The sequence below is a fragment of the Xenopus laevis genome, chromosome 2L (assembly GCF_017654675.1).
Source record: "Xenopus laevis strain J_2021 chromosome 2L, Xenopus_laevis_v10.1, whole genome shotgun sequence".
Lineage (NCBI taxonomy): Eukaryota > Metazoa > Chordata > Amphibia > Anura > Pipidae > Xenopus > Xenopus laevis.
This window is the reverse complement of record NC_054373.1, coordinates 67,365,614-67,392,112: the sequence shown is the minus strand read 5'-3', so window position 1 is coordinate 67,392,112 and position 26,499 is coordinate 67,365,614. Positions and strand designations below refer to the sequence as shown.

General features: G+C 38.7%; 1 protein-coding gene and 1 long non-coding RNA gene across 4 annotated transcripts; one reads left to right on the top strand and one right to left on the bottom strand.

Moving 5' to 3' along the window:
- Window positions 1-566: 566 nt before the first annotated feature.
- LOC121399954 lies at window positions 567-5,050 on the top strand. Of its 2 annotated transcripts, none has more exons than XR_005965376.1 (3): window positions 567-653; window positions 2,300-2,419; window positions 4,924-5,050. It is a non-coding gene; the product is annotated as an uncharacterized LOC121399954 (long non-coding RNA). The 2 variants fall into 2 exon arrangements; XR_005965375.1 differs by lacking the exon at window positions 567-653 and adding an exon at window positions 976-1,368.
- A 5,925-nt stretch (window positions 5,051-10,975) lies between these two features.
- Window positions 10,976-25,024, bottom strand: nuak2.L (NUAK family, SNF1-like kinase, 2 L homeolog). 2 transcript variants are annotated; one of them, XM_041581985.1, is made up of 7 exons: window positions 24,902-25,024; window positions 16,440-16,560; window positions 15,477-15,628; window positions 15,170-15,235; window positions 13,662-13,781; window positions 13,088-13,220; window positions 10,976-12,867 (listed from the first exon to the last, which is right to left on the bottom strand). In XM_041581985.1, exons 2-7 carry the CDS (start codon window positions 16,510-16,512, stop codon window positions 11,897-11,899), a joined length of 1,515 nt encoding a protein of 504 aa, XP_041437919.1. In that variant the 5' UTR covers window positions 16,513-16,560; window positions 24,902-25,024; the 3' UTR covers window positions 10,976-11,896. The 2 variants fall into 2 exon arrangements, with proteins under 2 accessions (XP_041437919.1, XP_018102000.1); XM_018246511.2 differs by lacking the exon at window positions 24,902-25,024 and adding an exon at window positions 24,659-24,895.
- Window positions 25,025-26,499: the final 1,475 nt, after the last annotated feature.

Genomic DNA, 26,499 nt, shown 5'->3' with positions numbered 1-26,499 from the left:
CCCGAAATCTAGAAAGCTTCGAATTATGGAAAGACCATCTCCCATAGACTCCATTTTATCCAAATAATCCAAATTTTTAAAAAATGGGGTACATTCTCAGGGGTGGATACCCAATCATATTTGAGACATTGATATGGAAGAATTTCTTGGCCAATCATATGCCTCTAGTAGTAGACCAGATAATCTCAGTATACAGAAATTACGCAGCTGCAGATCTATGCATAGTCCAAAATACAAATGGACAGTTTTCTGCAGGAGCAGGGCCAGATAACTACTCATTTCACTGGTGGATATGACTTCCTCAGGATTCATCAGACCTATGGCTATTGTAAGGTACCTCTACTCCGTTCCGGAGTTTGCGGTCTGCCTTCTCTGCCTTTTTAAGGGGCATGCATGCGCAGTATGCTGCGCAGTTATACTTAGAGTTCCAGGAAGTACTTGTATCACAATTTTCGGCTCTGATCTTGCATCTTCTGATCTTCAGTTCTTTTATTTGGACTTTGGTTAAATTTCTTCTTGGTACCTTGCTCGACTGGATGGATTTCAAGGCTTGACTTGGCATGCTCCTAGACTTCGGCTTTCTCCGCTTCCCCGTTGTCTCTGTTTCTTGGACCGATTTCCTTGGCAATGGACTCGGCTCTCCTCTGTTACTTGTGAGTTTCTTGATCCTGATAGTGCTGTTTGCTGACTGGTTCAAAGACTGTGCTATTAACCCTTGCTGACCTGTGTTTATCTGCAAAACTATTCCTGCCAAAGACTGTGCTATTAACCCATGTTGGTCTGTGCTTGACCTCTCTGCAAAAACTGTGCTGTTAACCCCTGCTGACTTGTCTGCATCCTTTCTGCAAATTCATTCCTGCAAGGTCTGTTCTGTTTGACCCTTAATGGAAGTGCTCACATTCCTTGCGAAATCCACACCTATAAAGACTGTGTAATTAAACTTGCTAGTTGTGTATTCCTGTAAAGACTGTTCATCCATTTAGTTGGGTATCCTCATTCACCCTGTAAATTTAACTCAAGGTTGTTATGCCTGTACCCATTTCCCTTGCCTGTAACAACCAAACATAACTGCGGTCTGCATTCTGACTGGAGTCAGTGTTACTTACCTTAGTCTGGTCAGTCACTTCCAATTGCGTTTGCCAGTTCCCCTCTCGTCATCATTCTGACCGTACTTACCTCCTGAGGGAACCTCTGCATCGGTTACCTGAAGAAAGAAGTATCATTATGACCACATTTTTTCTACAGGGACAATTTCCAGCTTACAGCTGTGCTCTCCATGGTGCTTCCTCTGGTTTCTCTCCAGATTCGCTAAGAACTTCTCTCCCACCGTGAGGGTACCTAGAAACCAGAAACGTCATCACTATAATGGTACTCATATTTGTCATACTGCTAAACAAGGGATTCATAATTCTCAAGCATTAAAGATCTAACATCTATTTAAAACCATACAGTTATTGGCAGCTCATCCCACATTGCCTCCCTTAAATGAGTGGTTCACCTTTAAGTTCACTTCTAGTATATTATAGAGAGGCTAATTCTAAGTAACTTTTGAACTGGCCTTCATTTTTTATCTTTTATAGTTTTTGAATTATTAGCCTTCTTCTTCTGACTCTTTTCGGCTTTCAAATGGGAGTCACTGACCCATCTAAAAACAAATGCTCTGTAAGGCTACAGATTTATTGTTATTTCTACATTTTATGTCATCTTTCTATTTGGGCCCTATCCTATTCATATTCCAGTCTCTCGTTCAAATCAGTGAGCATGGTGGCTAGGGTAATTTGGGCCCAAGCAACCAGATTGCTTACATTGCAAACTGGAGAACTTCTGAATAAAAAGCTAAATAACTCAAATACAAATGAAAACCAACTGCAAATTGTATCCGGACATCACTCTATATACAATACTAAAAGTTCATTTAAAGGTTGACAACCCCTTTAATGTAAATGTGCATATGTGATTAAGTGCATTGAGTACAGTTGATTTGTGACTGGATTGTTTGGACAGCAAGACATTGCACAGACACTCTACATCTTGTTTATGAAGCAAGTGATCATGCTGAAAAAAAAGCTCAGACTATTCTAATCAACTGTTTGTCGCATTTAGTTTATAATCTCAATATGTCATAATGCTTTATAAGCACAAACAGTTCATTCCTGTAAAAATATACTATACAATTCCAGAATGAAGAAAAATGAAAAAAAAAAGGAATGGGGAAAATAAATATATTTATATATTAACTGAAAAAAAACAAGCTTTGGAAGATTATTGGCCCAATTAACCAGATGGTTTCTTCTTTCAGACCAGAAATTCAAGCTTGGAGCACCACTCCCATCACAAAAAGACTCTACATCCTCTCTCAGCATCACAGCCCATCCTAAAATTGCAGTTACACCCAGAAAAATACCACAAGTACTTTCAGGTACTAAATGAAACCAGTAGACATACAAGTGCATCTAAGACATCATGCATATTACTTTTATTTTGAAATTAATTGAATGAAGGCTTAAAAACTCACTGCAAATTGAAAGTGATTGCAAGAGATGTTGCAATTTTCCTTCTACCAACACGCAAGTCTTAGTTTTTACTTTCATTCTCATAGATAACGTAAAATGGTGTTTAACATTAGCTAAATGAATAGGACTTGTGCTGAACATATTTTTGCCTGTATTTTGTAATCTCATCAGAGATTGCTCAGCAGAGCAAATTCTAAAATTAAAGTCACATTCTGCTTGCAAATTCAAAACATATTTTACCAATCAACTCAGAAGCCCTCCCTAAGCCTTTGCTATTTGTGCTCATGAGTAAAGGGAGTAGAATGAGACTTTGCTTTCTATATCAATGTTTACTGCAACAAAACACACAAACCATGCAAACTTGATAATTAAAACAATAGGCAAAAAAGAATATTCATTGACCTATTGTTGAAATAGGGTGTTTAATGTTTAAATATGTTACTCGGTAAGGCTATGGAGCACTGGATAACAAACCAACTTTCATAAATGCACTTTAAGAAATGTGTCAACCCTGGCAGTATGCTTAAACCCAAAATTTACAGGTTTACGTTATAGTACCCTTTCTCTTCTATCCTAATTTAATCTTAACGCTGCTTAAAGGCTCTTACAGATGAACAGTTTTTCCAGTGGTGGGTCTGTCACTTTAACTAGCCTGCTTAATCCTTGTTTCTCATGTATCAAATTCTAATACCCATATAATGTAATATAATGATGTAAACAGCTAAAACCTGGTGCTTTCCATAAACAGAATCACTAATCCTTATTGTTTCATAGCTCTGCTGTCTTCACACTGTCCTACACTTACAAATGTATGCCAACAGTGGTCTATCTAAAAACAGAGAAATGTAGCTCTCTGCTCTTTTAGCAACTGGTGCTAGGGACAGTAGCCTGCACTGAAGAATAAGTATTCATTTGCAAACTACAGTACTACTTCGAATACAAACATGCATTTTTTTTATCAGTGCAGGATAACAGTACCTTATATTTAAGGGTTGTTCACCTTAAGGGTAAGGGCACACGGGCAATTTCGGGGAGATTAGTCGCCCATGGCGATTTTTCATTCTAGCTGGCGGGAAGGTAGGGGAAGGCAGTTCGGGGAGATTGTCGCCCCAAAGAAGAGGGGGTTTGTCGTCAGGGCGACTAATCTCCCCGAATCTGCCTGTGTGCCCTTACCCTTAAATGACCTTAGCAACCATGCATTGATTTGAATAAGAGACTGGAATATGGATAGGAGAGGGCCTGGGTAGAAAGATAAGTAATAAATAGTAACAGTAACAATAAATATGTAGCTTTACAGAGCATTTGTTTTTTAGATGGGGTCAGTGACTCCCAAAAACTCCCAAACTTGGCTGCCCTTTTATTAGACACCAGTGGGATCACCTGACTATAGCTGGGAAGGTTGGGAGCTACAACACGGAGCCGGTCACTGCTCCTGTATAACTATAACAAACCTCTTGTAGTTGACTATATGTATTTTGTGGTCACACCCTCATTGCACCCCCGCCTAATGGTTTTAAAAAATAGTGGTGAGCACTACTTTCCCTTGTTTGTTATAGTTATACAGGAGCAGTGACCAGCTCAATGTGGCAGTCAAGTTTGGGAGTTTTACTTTGAAAGCAGCTAGTAAGTTGCAGGTAAAACTTAGTCCCTTTGTAAAATGTATAATTAAGCAATTGAATTCTTAATGAATCAGATGAAAATTAAGCGTAGGACTGGGCAGATATGGGATGACTTTGACGTAGTTGGCCAGCTTAAATATATTGCAATATATGGACAAACAATCCCTGTGTTGTTTAAAGGGTAAGGCATTTTTTTGTAGCAGTATGCACAAAATGTCGCTGTATTAAATAGGGATGTAGCGAACTGTTCGCCCGCGAACTAGTTCGTGCGAACTTCGACCGTTCGCGTCCGCCGAATGTTCGCGAACGTTTGGGAACGTTCGCAGTTTGAGTTCGCGTTCGATCGTTCGACCATTCGACCATTCGAATTCCTTCGACCGCTAAAAAACGAACGATTTCCATTCGTTCGAACGATTGTAAGCATTCGATCCAATGAAAAGCATTCGATCGAATGAAAATCCTTCGATCGAACGATTAAAATCCTTCGATCGTTCGATCGAACGATTTTAGCAGGTGTTCGAAGTTCGCGAACTGTTCACCAAATCGGCAGTTCGCTACATCCCTAGTCTTAAATATATTGATAATGGGTTGAGTGCAGAGGACCTCTTGTAGTTGTAGTGTCATATAGAGCAAACTAGATAGCATGAAGTGCAGCAGGCAATCATGGTGTGGCCCTTCGTATATCTCTGTTTTCACCTAGTGGTCTAAATACCTTATAGTTTGACAGCCCCCCTAAACTTCTCATTATTATGCTATTAATAATATGTGTTATTCTCTTTCTTATACAATAGCCACAGCTGGAGGAGGATCAGCCTATTAGACCAATAGACTATCAGGAGACTCTTTTTTTTTTTCCCAGGAAAATGAGACAAAGGAGGGGGCTGCCAGCCTATGAAAGGTAAAACTTGAGTTTTTATGTAGATCAGCACTTTCTGCTCCCATAACCCTTTTGTTTTGCATGTCTAGCACTTACAACCAGGGCTGCCATCAGGGGGGCACAGGGGGTGACAGTGCCAAAGCCGTGCCGCCCCTCCGAAGTCCCTAACAGCCCAAATGCGGAAGTGACGAACACCCGAAGTCTGAATCGGCGAAAATAGCCGAAGCAGAAGTCCCGAAGTGGCTAAAAGACCCAAAGTCACGACAACAGCCGAAATTGAAGTCCTGAATCAGCTAAAAGACCTGAAGTCACAAAAACATCCGAAATTGAAGTCCTGAAGAGGAGAAAAGACCCAAAGTCATGATCAGTGGAGAAAGTGAAGTCCTGAAGCCACGAGTTCAATTCTACTGAACACCAATGTTTGTTTTTTTGATTCTTTTTAATCCCCTGGCCACCAATGTATTATTTTAATACTCTATAGGTCCCTGCCACCAATGTTTTTTTTTTAAAAAGTATTCTTTGTGGCCCCAATTTTTTTTAACTTCTAAGGAGGGGGGAGGGCTGGTGTCAATGGTTTTTTTTAAAAATATTCTTTGGGGCCCCAATTTTTTTTTTTTTTACTTGTAAGGGGGGCCCTGGCACCAAAGTTTTTTTTTTTTTAACTTATTGGGGGGCCCTGGTCACCAATTATTTTTTTTTTTAACTTGTAGGGGGGCCTAGGTCACCAAATTTTAAAAAAAACTTTCCTGGGGGGCCCTGGCACCACAGTTTTTTTAACTTATAATATACATTGTCCATCCAGACTTTTTGGTTTCTAATCATTTTAAAAGACCAGTTTTTCCTCCTGGTATGGTAAAAGATTAGTGTAATGTGCATTCCAGGCATTCTTCTTTTACATAATCAAATTCAGACCTGTTTCTATTAAAGGGATTGTTTACCTCTGAGATAACTTTCAGTATGATGTAGAGAGTGATATTTTGAGACAATTTACAATTGGTTTCCATTTTTTATCATTTGTGGTTTTTAAGTTATTTAGCTTTTTATTCAGCAGCTCTTTAATTTGCATTTTAAATAATCTGGTAACTAGGGTCCAAATTACCCTAGCAAGCAACCATGCATTGATTTGCATAAGTGACTGGAATATGCGAGGACCTGAATAGAAAGATGAGTAATAAAAATTAGCAATAACAATACATTTGTAGCCTTACAGAGCATTTTTTAGAAGGGGTCAGCAACGCCCATTAGAAATCTGCAAAGAGTCCGAAGAAAAAGGCAAATAACTATAAGACTAAAAAATAAATCACAAACAATAATACTAAAAGTTACTTTAAAGGTGAACCACCCCCTTTATGTTACCTCAAGGAATTAAATAGAAAATGCACAATGTCTGACTCTGTAGCTACAAGTATATTGTTATTGCTACTTTTTAACTACTCATCTATCTAGGCACTATACTATTTATATTCCAGTCTCTTATTCAAATCAGTGCATGGTTGCTATGGTAATTTGAACCCTAGCAACCAGATTGTTGAAATTGCAAACTGGAGAGCTGCTGAATAAAAGCTAAATAACTGAAGGTGAATAACCCCTTTAAAAGAAAAATAAAGTTTTTTGTTTTTTTTTACCACATTAGTGAAGCATAGCAGATGGGCTATTCTGCAGGAAAAAGCAATACTTATCTGCATATTTTTTGTCCATAATCAGGCCCAAAACCCAAAAATCTGAAATGCATTTTAAACTGTACCCTAATAAATAATTCACTTAATTATAGTTTCTGCAGATAGTAAACCCCTCCCCAAATGCCCAGTACAACGTCTACGCTGACTAGAAGCCTGGATTCTAGATATAGCCATACAAGGCCCCCCCCCATTTAGTAAAATGTCTACTTTCTATGTTAAGGCTCTGATACTGTCCTTAGTTGGATAGGTCCACCCTTAGGGCAGGACTAGATGATGCGTTTTGACCCGACATGCCGCAATGCGACTAAACGCATACGACGTGCCGGATGGTTTACTGAAAACAGAAGTGAAGAAGAATCGCACGTAAACAACTACATTGGTCCGACTGTTGGATGAAAACGCAGCGACATAGGAACCTGGGACAAGTCAGCATGTGAGGACTGCAGACCAGAGAGAAGCCATGATGAAGCTTACCTCTATTCCCCTGCCTTTTTGGTAACCATAATGTAGACTTGTATAATTTGTAACTGTAAATATTGTAATTACTGGTTTAGTCTAAGTGTAATCATTTATGTGTAACAATCCATTGATTTATTTTACAATATATCAGTTTAATATACGCTTATTGGTGTGGATTAGTCTGCTTGCCGAACCAGAACCCTAGTAAGAGGGTTGAGGTATTGTATATTATCATTAATATAATAGTATAAAATCTACAAGGTAATATTTGTCAGAGATTTGGTCCTCCGCTGCATCAGTCAAAAGCTTAGTTGGACCCAATGTTATTATTGAGGAGTCTACACTTATACTGGGCTACTGAAAGAAAATCAGCTGGGGGGTAGTCGGTTGTTTTGGCCAAATATATAGACAAGCTGACTTAAGAATGGCAAGTCTTCAGATTTCTGTATGGTCACCTTTACAGGCTCTACAGTCAAATCACTGTTTGACTAGCACAGTTCGTAGACAAACTTAGAATATGTACATTTAGCCTTATATAGTGTGTAAGATTATGATAAATTATAGAATTGCATTGTAGCTATAAGAAGTTAAGCCAAGGCTTCTTTGGCCCAGTAATCATGGCATTTAATGATTTTTACAGTGTATCTGCAAAGTTTAAGACACCAATTTTCAAGCTGATGATGGTTCTTTCACAGAAATTAGTCACATAATCCAACTATCTATAACTCACTTAAAGGTGTGGTTCACCTTTAGGTTAACTTCTAGCAGGCCTTGACAGACAACCTGTAGATTCTCGCAAATGCCGGAGGGGCTGCTGTAAGATGCTATATTAATTGGACCTCTGTATGTAATAGAATGGCATTTTCTTGGCAACTTTTCAATTGGTCTTCATTATTTAACTTTTATAGTTTTGAATCATTTGCCTTCCTCTTCTCATTCTTTCCAACTTTCAAATGGGGCTCACTGACCCCAGCAGTGGGGCTGTAAGACTACAATTTTATTGTTACTTTTTATTACTTATAATTCTATTTAGGCCCTCTTTGATTCCTGTCTCTCTTTCAAACCACTGGCTGGTTGCTAGGTTAAATTGGACGCTAGCCACTAGATATTAGGAAAAAAAATATATATATAAAAATCACGTTTAAAAATGTCTATTTTATGTGATATATTTATGGAACAATCCATTCATAGGGGTATAGTTTCCCTTAAACATGTGGTAGTTTCATATAGACAAACTAGATTGTATGAAGTCACTAGATAGCTGCTGAAATTCCAAACCGGAGAGATGCTGCACAAAAAACGAAAAAAGTCAAAACCCCCAACTAATAAAAAAAAAAACAAAGTTGCAAATTGTCTAAGAATAGCATTCTCTACTCCATAATAAAATTTATAGGTTAGCAACCCTTTTAAAAGTCTTGCAGCTCTATCAAAGGAACAGTAACATAAAAAAATGAAAGTATCAAAATAAGTAAAATATACAGTAATGTACAGTTTCCCTGCACTTGTAAAACTGGTGTGTTTGCCTCAGAAACACTACTATAGTTTATATAAATTGTATTCTACTGCTGCTGTTCCTTTAAAATGATTTGCTGACCTTTATGGATCCTTTTGTATAAAATAAAATGACTCGGCCTCAAGACAGTAGGGCTCATTATGTCCGCGAATGCAGTAAGCAAAGTGCACTTTTCCCAGCAGCGAGTTGTGCATAAAACCACTTTTATTAGAGGTACTTGCATCAAAAAGTGCTCTTCGTACTTCCCTATATTTTCACTCTGTGCCACTCAGTCCTTCCTGCCTTCTGTTCTGAGTCAACCACTGTTGCACCTATTGCCGCAGGCGAATACTGAATCTACCACAATCACCGGACCAGGTGGCAGATCCAGGGTTCCCTCAGCACACTGTATCAATCACTGCAGTGAAAGAATAGGTTGCACTCTCACAGCAAACACTAGAAATTATGCCGGGAAGACTTCAAAAATATTCAAAGCAATTGCGACTGATTTGCAATGTAGTGCATGTCTAACTGAGCTAAATTTGACAAAGAACGCCTGGAATTGTGGTAGGCAATTCAAAAAACACTGCATTGTGGGAAAAACAGATTCTGCTTGAAATTTCACTTTGCTCTATGAAGCTAAATTTTTTAAATTGCTGAAGTTTGTCCCAAACTTGAGTTTTCATATTTTTTTTTTAAAAAAAAAAACACGTAATTTTGACCTACATTTATTCATGTTATAAGTTATATTAAATTTTAGTTAATCCCCCATCACCGAAAGGGAATACTGTAGCGCTGATTTAGCAAGTAACTCTGTAAAACATTACCTTGGGTATTAGATTTGACTATTTTCAGTGCTGGAATGATTCACTACAGAGCAGTAAATAAAGCTCAGGACCCTTTTTTCTGCAAGTGGCAAGCAATAATTTGGACATTTGATGTTCAAACTCAGCTGAGAATTCATCAAAACTTTCCTGTCAAGAACATGTCCCCGACAATCAGGAAAAGATTGATAAAGGGGGGAAAATGCCACAGGCGGTTGTGTTAAGACCTATGGAATATAGCGGAATTTAAATTATACTACATATATAAAATCATGCAGACACATTCAGTGTGCAATAAAGCATGAAAACAATGAATGGAATGTTTTGCAGTATTGTGTACTCATGAAATGAAAAATGTAGCCTCTGCTATATGGCTACTGTAAAGACGAGGTTTTAAGAAAAATATGCAACATATTTCTTTCTCAGGTTCTACAAAATAAACACAAGCAATGGCCTGGGGACATTTACAATTACAAAAAAAGGAAGTCAGTGATTTTTAGGGCTAGAAAAACTAGAAATTAAAATGCAAATGTCGAAACTTTAATACACTGAAAGGTAAAAGAACTGTTGATTCGTTAATTCAAGGGGACAAGGATTTCTGTGTTAACACGAAAAGGTTATAAACGACAGAATTCTATTGTCTGTAAGAATACAAATCGCCAACTCCCAAGAGCCGTGAGACAGAAACACACAAAAGTTCCAGTTTTTTAAACCATTGTTTTAATTGGCTGAAAATGAAAGGACCATATTTTAGGATCAGGATACAAAATATCACATTTCACAAGTTGTATTCCTCCCACTTCAGCTTTTTAGCATCAGGAGCGTACTGCACCCACACTAGCTATGAAAATGTTCACAATTTGATAAACTTGGTCAGCCCAAAATATATGTAAATAAAAATATGCAAAGTTCTGTTTTTGAGATATGGAACTTGCTGGAAACACATTTCTAATTAAAACAAATAAATATTTAAATTTTAAATAAAAAATTCTAAAAGTACAGCATCTCTCACTCTAATCAATTACATTCCTGGATTGACATTAAAAGCTGCATCACTTAAAAAGAAGAGTCCATGGACAATGTGCAATTCTGTTATCAGGAGATTTGTGTATACAATACACATACATACACTTTTTGTATCACCCCATTTGCAAAAGTAGTTGTGCGAATCTAAATTTTAAACACGGAAGGAATGAATACTTGTGCTTTAGTCGCTTGTCAATTTCACCACATGGGAATCTTGCTGCTGCTCAGCTCCAAATGCAAGTGACACAGCCACAAGATACAGATCTATGCTTTATATTTTTATCTCCTTTTTTGGCAGCATTGCTTGGTTCCCTGCATATAAGGAAGCTCTAGCCTGCAGCATTCCAGTAGTTCAGCTGTACCTAGAAGAAAATCAGATTTCTAAACCCAGTTACAGAATCCTTGGTGATTCTGGCACTTCCGCTACTCAAGGAGCACAGGTTGAGCGTTGCTGCTTTTTATAATGTCATAAAAAACACTGCTGTGGTTAAAAAAAAACAAACCAAAAAAAAAAAAAAACAATAAAATGACTATGAATAGTGAAAATTAGCAGATATGATTTCAAACTGGGTGCCCATATATATTTCTACAGAAATCATATTATTTTGGCCAAGTTAAGCTTAATAAATAGACACTGTTCCATGATTTTTCTTTTAAAATAGTAAAGAACATTTCTTTTGCCTAGATACATTTATAAATGAGTGGGAACTTAGACAGATGCATTATTTTCTAGTTCTAAATATATCATCAAGATAAGGTAATCCTGCCAAGTATCTATAATGAATGCCTCCACTGTAAATGTGATTTTTAAAGATTTCACTCCTTATATTTCATTCTGTTTGAAACACAAATACAAGGAAAGTTATACTTTTTTCACTAAAAACAGTAATCAACCCAGTGTGTGTTTTACGAAAAGTGCAAATTCTAGTATATTTCAATATTCCATTACGGACTGTTAAGAGTGCCCAACCCTCATATATGCAGAGAACTATGATATTATATAGACATTACTGAGGTTAATCTGGCTCTGTAACCAAGCTAGTTAAAGGTAGTATCAGCACTGCTGAACAGCACCTTCTATGACCTGCACAATGCAGGTATTGTTTCTTTGGATTGAAAACTTCACCAAATAACCCTTTACAGTTATGCTATAAACTTAATCACTTTTAAAAAGTGTTTATGGAGCTTTAAATGCATTCCATAAGCCCATCTCTCACTAGACCCACATCATACACTGGTTTACACATGCATCTAGTGAAGACATGTGCCTAACTGCATGGGCTTCGACCCTGCAACTCTGCAAAAGATGAACAAGGCAGTGCTTGACAACATTTTTGCCCTTGTTTGTCTTGTTATGGCTCCACCATAAACCAACGTTTGTAGCTGTATAGAGGGGACCCGGATTGCTCATCTTAACTCTTGCCCAATAAGCACTGCACTTCTGTACACTTGCATGACTTCCTCTTCTCCTGCTCCAAGTGAGAGGCAGCTTTCAGCAACACGAGCCCTATAGCATGCCAAGTCCTGTAGTTGAGTGATGTCCTGATTATTCCCCTCATCCAGCTGTAAGAGGTCATCCGCTGAGAGGCTGTTTCGCATAAAGCGCGTCTTGCCCCTGGCTCGCTCCCCATACTTGCCAGGAAAATCCAGGAGTTCAAAAGATTCAGTGGATAAAATGCTTTCTTGACTGATCGAAGAGGATGTTCTATTCCGTGGCAGAAAGCCACCATGCATCTTTTCTTCATTTAAAGGGCAGTCTAAAGCTCCAAATGTTAAATGAGGAGCTGCCCAAGGAGAGGAAAACTTACCATTGCGTTTGAGAATGCCCTTTCTACCTGCATTAGGAACAGTCCCATCATGTCTATTGCTGTCAGTATTACATACTGTAATCTCTGGAGGGGAAAAAGTCAGTGGGGAAGGTGGTAGCTCACTGTTCTCTGATCGAGTTAGCACTTCATTGTGCTCTAGAGAGGAGTAATAACCAGATTCCCTCTGCTGAGGCTTCTTCAAGATTCCCTTTTTGGGAGCTGGTAATACAGTGGGAACTTTTTCTTGTGGTGCCTGTGTTACTGCACCTTGGCTCATGTTATTTTCCTTTTTGGAACGTTTGAGGGACCTCTGTCTAGTGACAGTTCCTCCTGGCAAATGCTGCCGTAGGAAACATCTCATCTTGGAATTATTGTCCCAAAGGGGACGAGAGGATCTGCGAAGCCAGCCTCCGACAATAGAGAGAGGGGATTCTGTGTCCTTGCAAGGCTCTGGTTCAGTTAGTGGCTGTGTGTATCCCCAATTAACCCACCAGTGAGAAGCAACATCTGTAAGAGTGGCTCTGCGTTCTGGGTTTACCATAAGTAGCCAACGTATGAGGCCACAGGCATCTGTATAGAAAGAACAAAACTGAAATCAGGAAACAAAGCAGTGGTCTGGTTATGACAATAAAATAATTTAGACAGCTACCTCTATGGCCTAATCATAATGCACACAGTTTTATTTAATTGATGTCTTATAGCATAAGCATGCAAACATAAAAGATTTCCAGTTCATGTAACAGCTACAAAAAGTGGTGTTTGACATGGCATTGTAATACCCAATACTTACCAGAAGGGTGTGTAGGTGCCTTATATGCTCCATTGCTGATCTGAGATACCAGCTTCTTGTAGTCTTGCCCATCAAATGGCATGCAGCCATGAACCAATATGTAGAGAAGAACTCCCAGGGACCAGCTGTCCACCTGCAACATAAAACATTATAAACCATGGCATCAAGAGTTTCAAATGTTACAGTACTTGTTATGTACAGTACTTCCCCTCACTAATCACACAAAAGATGTGTGAAAAATGTTCTTTGTACTCAAAAACTTTTTACATTTCCCCTTATATGGACATTGCTTACCTTGAAAAAAATAAATAGGGCATATTGTATTTGTATGTGTTTAGAATTTTCCATCTTTTTATGGTTGGATAAAGGAGCACTAGAGTACTCAATAAGTTTATGCATTAGGAAAAGTGATAGTGGTGAGCCCATTGTGTTTTATCTGCACAAATGAAGTAATTTTTTGCTCATTACAGTGAGAGGAGAGCTGGTGTGCCATCTTTTGGCAATAAAGTTGTGAAAATCAATGCATTTTAAATGTTAATGTAAACACTATCAGCTAAGCACTGAGAGATCTCACCTCAGGTCCAACATATGGTCTGCCATTGACTATTTCAGGGGATGCATACAAAGGACTTCCACAGTATGTTTGTAGATAACTTTCCGCGTTGTATATGTTTGACAAGCCAAAATCGGCAATCTAAAAAAAATATTAACACTTTGAAATAGGTTTAATCAAGCAAATATTTCTAGCATATAAAAGGCTAAACTAAACCTGTACACAGAACTGGCCAGGTGGGAGCAGGAACAACAGGATAATATTTCCTTTCGAGCTTTGTTTGTTCAGAGACGCTGGAACCATGTCAGCGTACAATATTTAAATATATATCCAGGAAGAGGGTAAAGTCCACCAACCACAGAAAAACAGACGTTAAGAGACAAAGTACTAAATCAGTGATAGGATTTTAAATTAGCCCTCTTACAAAGAAAGTTCAACATAATATGTGTGACTAGTATGGTTGCACAGTATAATACAGTTGTACTGTAGGATACGGGTACCTAGCAACCAGACTGATCTCAATGACACAGGAAAGTGAATAGCAAAGAACCTCAACAGAAATGCAACAAATTGCTTTCTCAGTTCAGGCTGATGAAAGGCAGATTAGAAAGGACGTCTGAAAACCTAATTTTAAGGTATTTTGCCCATTGTTCCAATAAAAGAGAGAGAGAGAGAGGGAGAAAAAATCTGAATAAATCCCATCTATGGAAATTTGCTAGCGTATCCTTTTTGGACGAGCTAACAACTTAGTGAAAGGGAAGGGCAGTCACAAGTCACAGACTGCACATGGCCCTCAGATGGGCCAGATATCAGAGAGGTCTAACAATCCTCTCAGAGCAAGGACTGCATAGGTTGATGCGGTCCTTGCTACCACCTGTTGTATTTCTGTCATAGAGATAGGGCCCACGATCGGCCTCATCAAAGTGGGCATATCGGGTGGCGTTCTGCTCATTTTGCGACCTCGCCAAACAAGTGGATCTTTGTGTGTATGGCCTGTATGATACGGACACCAGAAAATAACCTTTTTCATATCCATCATATCCATAGTGTCAGTATCATTTAAGGGTGATCTACCCTCACTGAACATTTAGCTCCATGTGTTTCACAAAATTCATGAATGTACAATTGAAATCAGTAGAAACCTTCATTTTTTTAATATTATTTTATATTAAACATAGGGTTTGTTGTCCCTTGTAGTTCTATCAAGATATACATATTCAATACTGCTGTTTTTGCTATTTTGCTTCTAGAAGCATCTTATAAATGTTGCAGCAGTTTCTCTGACCTTGGCTGATATCTTCATTTGACTAAACCAAAAGATAACAAAGGAATGTATGTAACATGGGGAAATCCAAAGTTCTCTGTGCCTCAAACAATATTAGTCAAAGTCTATTTTCTAGCACAGTTATGTTTAAAAAGCTGTAAACATTCTGTGGTTTTCTCTGTACAACATCAATTAGATGCACAAGTTTGCTATAAATACACAAAAGAAGGACTTGTCTATTCACTTCAATTGAATTTCTACTTACCTTTACATTTTTATTCTCATCGAGAAGGATATTTTCCAGCTTGAGATCACGATGCACAATCCCATTCTGTGAAAAAATGTGATAAAATACAATTCATACTACATAAAATACATCAAGAATCCAAATAACATATGTAATATGAATATGTAAAAGGTCTATGTCTGAAGTACAACCCCTGTATTCACCAGTCCTGATTCTGCATAGTTTTGCAATCCACAACAGAATTTTCACCCATCTACCATGATTTTAGGTTGCCCCTGCCGTCAACATGACATGGCCATTACAGTTTAAATTGGCAGGTACTTACCTTATGGCAATACTGCACAGCAGACACAATCTGTCTGAAGAATTTCCTTGCTTCATGGTCACTAAGTCGCTGCTTTTCACTGATATAGTCGTAGAGATCACCTTGACTGGCATATTCCATCACAATCACTATTTTACTGCTGTTCTCAAACACTGCAAAAAAAAAAAAAAAAAAGGAGGGACAGGTTTATACAATATAGGTAATTCTCAGATAGAGAAAAGGGAGCAAAAGCTGCAAGACAGGAGAAAAGACAAGATTAAGGGATATAAAGAAAATAAGGGTGAGGTTAAAATAAGTAACTTAAGCAGGTAAATATAGAATTATGCACACACAATAACTAAGTCAACTAAGATGTAATGGCCTAGCAGAGAAACACTGCAGTATGTAAAGCAGAGAAAATAAAAGCTTGTGTGAGATACAGCCACTCACTTCTAAGGGAAAGGAACAGTACAGAGTGAGACGACTTGATTTGACCAATCTTAATAATTCCCAAAACTGGAAAAAAAAATTTCCAAGGGACTGATGGAAAAGCTCAGACACCTCAGTAGCAAGATCCCTGGGGAATAGCAGCTTGCACTATTTTTATTGCAGAGAGGACCTAGAAAATTACACTTGGGTTTACTTAAAATAGCTTGAGTTTGTGTGCTCTGAGTTTTATAGCATTATATGCTTAAGTTATCTTGTCACAGTGGCTATGATAAGCAGATACTCTCTGTCCTTTATACGCCTAGCACTTTCGCTCAGCCTGGCACTGATTAAAGGAAAATAGAAACTAGCTCTGCAGTTTCACTTCATAAAAGTGGATTGCTTGTCCTCTAGGAAAAAAAGATCTCCTGTCATAAACCTGAACCATGTCATTGTAAAGTTTCGAACTAGAGATGTTAAAGAAGTCATTTGTATCGAATCAAAGTAGATCTTGCATGATTTGAAGCAATAAGTAGGTTATTGAGCCCAGTCTTTCACCTTCGTATATTGAGATGATATGGGGGTGGCAAAGGGAACTCATAATTTCTGTCTCCTTTCGGATGTGCTGCATGTCTTGTTCAACTTTTATCCGATCCTTCCGTATTGATTTGATAGCCACCTGTCACAAACAGTAGGAAGCATTATATTAAAGGAAGAATACATGAAAAGTGTGAAACACGTTAAAAATAATACAGGTTCACCAAAATGGATCATTTACATGGCAGAACAGAACAATCTGACAAGGTTCAAATAACATAGATTAAAGAGCAGCCTTTTTCTAAAGTGATGATATAGTTGTTGAAATCTTGCCTATAAGGAATATATAACTTGATTTTGAGTTCCACCAGTAAGTGTTACATTACAGCTTATACAGTGCACTTGCAAAACTCTTCACCCCCCTTGGCATTTTTCATGTTTTGTTGCCTCACAACCTGGAATTAAATGGATTGTTTGAGAGTTTGCATCATTTCATTTACAGAACATGCCTACAACTTTTAATTAATGCCATCCTTGCCTGGTGAAATGGCAAAATGCTTGTTCAGTTTTAATGAGCATAACTCCCAATGGCTGTATATCTTATTTGGGTACTCTTTTGTGTTTCTTTTATGCACAGCTTCATAACGTAAAGCGTTAGAGCAAATTGGCGCAAAAGGGAGTCTAAATTATATGCGGTTTTAGTTAAGTAAGTTGTGGTATATATATATCCATAAATAGTACAGACTGTACAGAAACTGAAATGACTGAAGAGTCTGAAATGTGTTTCCAAGCATTAAATATGCAGCACATGTTTCTTTTTGAGGGAAATAGATACCAAACATTCAAACAAATCTATGAAGCAGAATCTGATGGTTGGAATTCCTTAGAATCTTTTTTACTTGACTGAAACTTGTTTAAGTAAAATGGGGCTTTGTAATGTCTTTTGTGTGGTGCTATTGTGCTAGAGGACCTTGCAGACCAGCACAGTGTGAAAGTCCCTAAATTCCTGACTGGGGAAAAACATTTAGAAAATGCAGAAATAACTGCAGAAAAAAAGGGATTTCTACCCTCTCTTAGCAGGGTGTAACCCCAGTGAAGTCCCAGAACACGAGGTATATGTCTATGAGCAAGAACAGTTGATGTTGTTATTACAGGTGGGCAGGAGGGGGAATGAGACACCACCGCCAAAAGGAAGGAGCAATTACACATTTCCATTTACTAAGAAGTTGCGGTGCAACATGTTTATTTCTTATTTATTTATTTATTTATTTTTAAACTGTTCCCTCATTTCCTTAACATTGCTGTCAGTGGTTAGTGACCTTTAAAGCTTTGTGGAGAAACTGGTGTGATATCCTAAACATTAATTTTGAAGCTACTATAAATAAATATGATGCACACACCTATGTTTACTCTTTTATAAATATTTCCTGCTTTTTACCCCCAACATTTTTCCTGTAAGCAATAAGGGGAAAAAATTGTATGTATAAAAAGTGTATGTATGTATGTATACATGTATAAAGGGGAAAAATACATACAAAAGAAACACCAATTATCAATAAAGACATGGTACACTGAAGGGGTTTAACATATAGGAAAACAATGTTTCGTCCTGCCTGGGACCACATGTCTTGAGAAAGGCCCCCAAGGGGTACCGAAACCTTGACTTAATAAGCATTTATTTTTCTATATTTTAAGTCCCACAAGGGCATCATTTATTTATATTTCATTATATTTATTTATTATTATATAATTCGTTATTTATTGCTTATATAACAGACAAAATTGTTGAGTTGGGTTGCTTTCATGTTTAAAACACTATACTTGTGTGTTATATTATACATATGTTGCATGTCAAACTTTGTGGGTATATATTTATATAACAATATTAATCTAACACAGTATATTTCATTATTCACAGAATGGTGTGCTGTAAGCAAAGCACCAACACTAACCCAGGTTGAGTATGCAAAGTCATTATTGAACTAGGGCCAAACATTCCAGTGTGTATATTTGTATTATACTTTTATGGTGTAACTGTAAGATGTATTAAGATGGTTTCTATTTGGCACTCTTAATAGAAACTACAACTGAGCTCACGCATTGCTTCCAAGGGTTATTTATCGCTAATGTATTAAAAGTAAAAATTCACCTTCTTAAGTTTTTTTACGTTTGAATAGTTTTTTTCCCTAGTCAACATTATTCTCATAAAGTTAAACTGTTGTGCAGGCAATTGTAACCCACTTCCCCCACGCCAGCATCTCTCGTCAAACACTACCCAAGCTCTTATTGGTTCATGGGCTCAATGAAGTATTCGCTATTCTTTTAAATTCCAGCAATAATCAAGTGGAAACAAGCACCCCAGGAAAACATGAATAGTGATAACTCTGCTGCTATTTTTAACACTCCCAGTCCACCCACGCTCTACAAATGGGCTGGAGCTAATTCCAGTGGGACAGGAATGTGTCACTATTTACACACAAGCAAAGGGAAACTTTCCACAAAATAATAATGAGACGTAAAGAAGTCAGGCCATAAGCAAAACTACAAGTATTTTTCCTTTACCTCTGGGTATTAAATGAATTTAACAAACACCAAAACTTAAAACATTAACTTTTTGTTTCAATGCTTTGCAAACATTAATATATAAAGGTATACAATGTTAAAAAAGGCACTAATCCCTTAAATAGCATGCATGATAGAACAGCAGCACATTAATACTATGTATTGCCTCAAAATGACACTCCAAAATGCTTTTCCACAGCAAAGGTTGATAATCATTACACAAAAACACACAATCCTCTTACTGTGAGTGCAGAAAAACAATCTGTAGGGACACATATCATAAATAACCCGTTTAACATAATTATTTGAGAGCAACCCCCCCCCCCAACAGAAATTCAGCAACAGGACACTTAAGACTTAAGTGAGACAGTGTGAATCTTACCCCATGTGTCAGCGAGAGCATTAGGAGCACAGAATGTGTGATCGTATACCAAGAGACAGACTGGAATGTGCTTTTACAAAGAAAGCTAAAGCTTTTATCTAGAGATTACCGAACAGGGCAAATGCATGCTAGGTGGCTGGTTATTGTGGGTAACCATGCAACGGGCAAGCAGATGCTAAGAGGAATTCCAACCGTAAAAGACACTCTAGGATCACAATATACTAGGCAGATCAGTTCAATGCAAAGATTGGACAGCTGGGCTATAGACCATAGCTAACCATGGACTGACTGAAGGCATTATTGGCTATTGTGGGTTCAGGATGAAGTTTTCTTCTATTATTCAAGGGGTGGTTCACTTCAAGTTAACTTTTAGTATAGTATAGAATGCCCAAGTCTAAGCAACTTTTCAATTGTCTTCATTATTTTTTTTTAATAGTTTAATTGTTTGCTTTCTTCTTCAGATAGGGTTCACTGACCCAATCTAAAAACAAATGCTATGTAAGGCTACACATTAATTGTTATCGCTAATTTTTATTACTCATTCTCCAGTGAAGATCCTTTCATATTCCAGTCTCTTATTCAAATCAATGCATGGTTGCCAAGATAATTTGGACCCTAGCAACCGGATTGCTGGAATTGCAAACCTGAGAGCTGCTGAATAAAAAGCTAAATAACTCAAGAACCACAAATAAAAAGCAATTGCAAATTGTTTCAGAATATCACGCTTTACATCATACTAAAAGTTAACAAAAGGTGAACAACCCCTTTAATTAATTCCTGTAATGTTGTTAATTGGCACTACCCATCTTAGGTCTACTGTAACAGTAAGACTAATCCAGTTCTAAGCTATATTAATATGTTTCCTTGTCTGCATTACTTCAATACACATATCACACCGGCTGCAAGCAATAGGTGTTTTCAGAAAGAGACAATTGCTACCTACTGATGCAAATACCATTTTTTCCTTCCGTATGCAAATTGCAATCTATTATTTTTGCAGGTTTTATCTACAAATCTCTGTATTGCTCAACTATGCTCATGCTAGTTCAAGGAAGTAAAGTTTTACATTTATAAGATGCAAGCAAAAACAATGCACCTGCCAAGACATCTCGAGGGCAGGGAGCAAGGGTAGTGCCAAGGAACACATGCTAGCCACTACAATACAGAACAAGGTTATTACCACAAATTCATATCAATGGACAGCACAACATTCCACTACCAAACTATAGCAGATAAAGAAACACCTTTAGCTAACGATGTTGGGATTGTATTAAACAGCTGCTGCAGTGCTGCAAGTTTCTAAAATTTCTGATTTAAATACAGTAGAACCCCCATTTTATGTTTTTCAGGGGACCAGGAAAAAATATGTAAAATCCAGAAAAATGTAAAATCAGGGAAAATGTGTTTAAGTAACTTTTTCTTTATACTGAAAGGATAAGCACAAGAGTCCATTTTACTTTGAGATACAATATTTACTGTGTTAATTACAAGGGTTAAGCAGTGTTAATGTTACACTATGGGTGCATGAGCAAGGCCTCTCTCAGTCACATACAAAACCTAGACAAGTGATTGGTGCAGGGCTGTATAAGGCGCAGACTAACCAAGTACAGGCAGAACCATGGCAAAATATACTGTTCTATATCTGGTTAGTATTTTAAGTAGGGATGCACCGAATCCAGGATTCGGTTCGGTAGTCGGCCTTTTTCAGTAGGATTCGGCCGAATTGAATCTGAATCCTAATTTGCATATGCAAATTAGGGGTGGGGAGGGAAATTGCATGTCTTTTATTAAGAAAACAAGGAAGTAAAAAATGTTTTCCACTTCCCACACCCTAATTTGCATACGCAAATTTTATGCACATGCAAATTAGGCTTCGGGAACATCAGGACTAGGGATGCACAGAATCCACTATTTTGGATTTGCCAAACCCCCTGAATCCTTTACGAAAGATTTGGCAAATCTAAATCAGGACAAAATTTTGATGTTAAATCCAGGAAAAATTACTCAAAATCAGGGAAATGCACCAATTGAAACGCAATATAAATTAGTGGGACCACAAATAAAAACATGCAAAATGTGGGAAAACTTAAAATCAGGGTACTTAAAATCCAAGTATCACTTTAGATAGCAGAGTTACATTGACTTCACATTTAGGTGGCCTCACATGGATCTCAATCTAGCAAAAAAAACACAAAAAATGCCTCAATATATAAAGGCAGACCAAAGGCATTTGATATGCCAGTGGACCAGGAGCATTAATTAACAATATGTTATAGACTGATATGAACAGGGCAGCCATCAGGGTGGGGACACGGGGGAGAGTTGTAGGGGGCCCCGAGGGTAAGGGGGGGCCTGGCTACGCCGCACTTTCTATATTAGCCGGGCCCCCCGGCTTTCTGAGAGCTGCTGACTTTGGGAAGGCAGGGCGGGAGCACAAGGGGAGGTATCTTCTGTCCACTACTTCCCCTTATTGGTCACTGAGTTTAAGTCCTGGTTGAGCTGCTCAGGGATTGGATGGCTGAGGTTTGAACTTCTCCTCCAGCTCATCCAATCACCATGCAGCTTTACCAGGACTTGAACATCTGTGACCAATAAGAGAAGAAAATGCTGTCACTGGAAGAAGATGCAGCCACCTGTGCTCCCCTCCTCCCTTCTGTTGTTGGCAGCTCACTGACAGCAGATGGGCCACACTAATGAAGTAAGTGTAACATGGCAGGGCGCCCCTAAAGGTAACCCTTTGTGGTCCCTGTTGTGTGGTGGGGCCCTGGTCACCAATTTTTTTTAAACTTCTGGGGGGGGGGGGGCAAGTTTTTTTTACATGGATGTTTAAGGGGGGCCCTGACCACCAATTTTCTTACAAGTGGGGGGGGGGCACCAATTGTTTTTCCCCATGCAGGGTCCTAGCCACCAATATTTTTTAATGGAGGGCCCTGACAACAAATGTTTTTTTTAATGGGGGGGGGGGGGCCCTGACCACCAATATTGTTTTATTAACATGTGGGAACAATAGCCACCAATGTTTTTTTTTTTTTTTAGTGTGTGGTGGGGGGAGGACCTGTGGGGTGGGCCGACCTGTAGGTGGGGCTTGTGGTGGGTGCAGCCCAGGGGGCCCAGGAAATTTTTTCGTATGGGGCCCTGTGATTTCTGATTGCGGCCCTGGATGTGAATGATGTATAATCTCATTAAAGCTCAGCAGAACATGGCAGCACTATATGAATAAAAAGATAATAATAATGGGAAAATGTTGCGGTGAGACAGTGCCTGCTTGGTACCATATGACCAACCCTGAAACTGTTTCAACCCTGAAACTGTTTAAACAGTAGGGAAACTAAGCCAGTTTTAGGTAGCCAATGCCATAGAAACAGCTCCTGTTACATTATTCATTGTCATTTACCTGTAAGAGCAGGAATAGAAACATAAGCAAAGCAGCCTTTGTCTCACACCTGTGTGCAAACAACCGTATCCTGTCAAAAGAAGGAGGGAACAAACATACAGGGCAGCTATGACCCCTGATATCCAAAAACAAGTTAGAACTACAAATGAATTCCGAGCAGATACAGCAGTATCCGGTATTTACTTAAAATTTATGCAATTTCACACTAAGTGCTGAACTCCAAGAGACGATCCATGATGAGTTGCATAGCGATGAAACGGATGCGACAAGTCGGAGGGTCAAATATAACGGGAGTGATAGAAACATCGCTGGTACAAACAGTGCCGGGCCAGTCCCCACTCCCGATCAAATCCAACACAAAAAATATATTTTTTTTTTAGGCGCCACGCAGCGCCATCTGCGCGGCACCTGTTCAAGCACGCCGGCCAGCTCCTTCACGCATGCGTGCTCAGCATAGTAGGGCGGCAGGGGCTCGGAGGGGGCCCTGGACATCTTGAGGGACATCTGCCATTGACCTCAACAGGTTTTAGCTGGGGTATTTTCAGATTATGATTTTTCTGGGGGTATAATAAATCTCAAAAAATTGAGTTTTCCCCTTAAAAAAAAGAGGTTTAATAAATAGGCCCCTATGTGTTTTGCCTGTGGCCATGCTTTGCCACTTGTGAGGCAGTATGACAACGTTTCCTATGTGCGATTACCTGAGGGTCTTAGAGATTACTATCTATATTCTTATTTGTTTGAGGTTTTCGTTAAAAAAAAAAATATATATATATCTATCTATCCACACACCAGGTGCTTGGCCAGCCACCTGACTGCTCCAATTCTGGTTTGCCTGAATGGTCACTCAGCATTTTGATCAGACAAATGGTCTTCACTGATCTTTATATAATTATGTAGGACAACTTTGATCAACAGGATGTAGCAGTGCCTCCATCACATACAATTAATTATATAGGACATTGAAAAATTGTTCTTGTGGCCACAACCAAGCATCGTGAATATCCGAGGGCTGCTGGTGCAGGCACAGCAAAACTGTGGTCTCATTATTAGTTAAAAGATTTGATACACAACTGTTAACATTTCATTAGTAGTGTAGTGTGTATGATGTTAATCCAAATCACAGCATAACTAGAGGGCCCCTAAATCAGCATACATGCATATAAACTCTTTCTTGCTGAGCTATAACTCTACACTTCCTGGTGAAGGCAAGCAGTACCACCAGTTCCACAGAAAGCAGCATAAATGTAATTGACAATGCATGCAGCCCAAGTGTTCCACCAAAGTACAGATTACAGATACAGAGCCCCAAATCAATATTAAATGCATTGCACCCAAAACACATATCTGAGCTAAAAGGCCCATCTGTATTTCTAGGCTACTAACTAGCACATTAAACAATTCCACTTAGTAGGAGATGAACATATTTAAAATACATTATAGAATAGTAAATTTCCTCCTTCAAAATGTTAACATAATATAATAAAAAAAATATTCAGAAGGAAAGAGGCGCTTATTGTGACATAATAAAATACAAGGGCCATTATTGGTTTTTATATAAAACAATTCTATGTAAAACGCTAGACAGATGCTATTATATATAGCAGAATACTGAGAATACTTTTGAAGCAGGACTGAAAATCAAGAACAGAAATTAAAATCACTCTAGATCTGCCAATCATGAGACTGGCCCAAAATGTAAGTCTTTACGTAAAATGGCAAACAAGAAAACCTCCCTTCTCCAAATTGTAGCAGAATAAATACAGAGGAGCTCAGACTATGATTGGTGCAGAATCCACAGGTAGCAATGCCCGCACTTACTGCACACCGATGCAGTTTCATATAGGTTACTCTGCGTATCAAAGCTCTCCCTCACAGCCCCAACACATGTCCTCATTGTCTCACCTCTCTGCCCTGACTGTCCCGGGCCCGTTTTACTCTTCCATATGTTCCCTTGCCCAGTGTCTCCAAGAACTCATAGCGGTGCTTCAGATTGTGTTTGTGCAGGTGTCTCTTTACTGCCTGGCGGCGCAGCCCTGCTTCTCTGAGCTCCATGACTATCCGCAAGCTCTGCGCTGTGTATACAAATTCCCACCTCCCACTCTCTGTAATTTCTGCCAACTGCTGTTAGAGTCCCAATCTTCCTACCTCAGTTTTGCCACACCCCTTTACAGTAATTGGCTGCTTCACGCATCTGCTTTCAAGAACCTCGAGTGATTGGCACTATAAGGTTCTTTTCTAGCCCCGCCTCTTACGGTAAGAGTCGGCAGGTGAGGGCAGAGGCGAGAGGAGTAGGGAAGTTCCCAGATCTCGCAGTGAGTGACAGACGGGGAATGTGTCTGGTCTGCGTAGATGTCTGGAGGAGGGGATAACCCCTCCCCCCCTTACAGTTTCTTTTTAAAGTTGGTCTGAAATAACTTCCTCAGTCCCCAATGGTTTTCAAACATCTAAAAGATTGTAGTTACGTCTGCTTGGTGTTTGTTTTATTGTTCCCCTTCATCCTAAAAAACCTGAGCTCCTGCGTGGTCACATGATGCCATGAGTTAGTGTGTTAGAATAGTGCTCCCCTATGGGTCTCGACCAATTTGAAAACTGGGATGCTTGCTGGATTTTTGCATTGAAATGAATTTCCTACAAATCATGTGTCAGACCTGACAAAGTATTAACACCCAGTTATTGTAAATAGGCATAGTGCAGAAAAACAGGTTGCTTTTGGTTGATGACTTTGTACCCCAGAGACAATTAACTGCAGACACTCATACACATATAGGCCTTGGGATATATCATTCAGGAAAATGTCTATGTATTGTCTGGGTATCTGCATAGAATTTCACTCAGACACTACCATGCATTGTTCATTGTTTTCTCTTAATATGTGTTTTTTTGGATCTAAATTACAAATTATATGTTAATGAGCATTGAAATACTGCAAAAATGCAATTATTAGCAGGGGAAGCAATGTGGGTGTTCAATAGATTATCACTGATTTCTGATATAGAACACCTGCCAGCGGAATAACTACCAAACACCAGGACTATGGGGGACTGGGGAACTGAATATGTAAATATATGGTGCAGCATATGTAGTTTATTTGTTCTGATATGGAAAAAATAAACAATTACATCGGAATGGTCCATTTTTATACTTGGCATTGCCATTATTATCGTCTTTGCAGTACTGTCTAATAGCTAGGACTGCCACATTTTGTGGAAGAAATATACTGGCCCTCCTCTGTTTTAGACTGTATTTCCATTTCATAACCTGGCTCCAATCATAGATTTGTGGAAGAGCCACAAAAGCCCAGGGCTAGGCCTGCAGGCTTTAAGGCAACGGCACCCAACCATTTTTTTTTACCCGTGAGCCACATTCTAAAGTAAAAAGAGTTGAGGAGCCACACAAGCATGAAAAAAGTCCCTGGGGATGCCATTATTTGGCTGTGATTGGGTATTTAATACTCCCTATGTGGACTGACAGTCTGCAGGAGGCTCTATTTGGCAGTACACCTTGTTTTATGCAATTAAAAGTTGTCCCCAAGCCTGGAATTCAAAAATAAACACATGCTTTGAGGCCATTGAGAGCAACTTCCAAGAGGTGACAACAAGATGGAATGCAGACTAGTTGGGCTTAGGGGTACTTTTTGTATTGCACCCCAGGAAGAATATTTTACTGTAATGCCGTCTGTCATGATCAGCAGAATTTCTAGGTGGCATTCATAAACATTGCTTGCATAGCCTTCTAACCAGTAA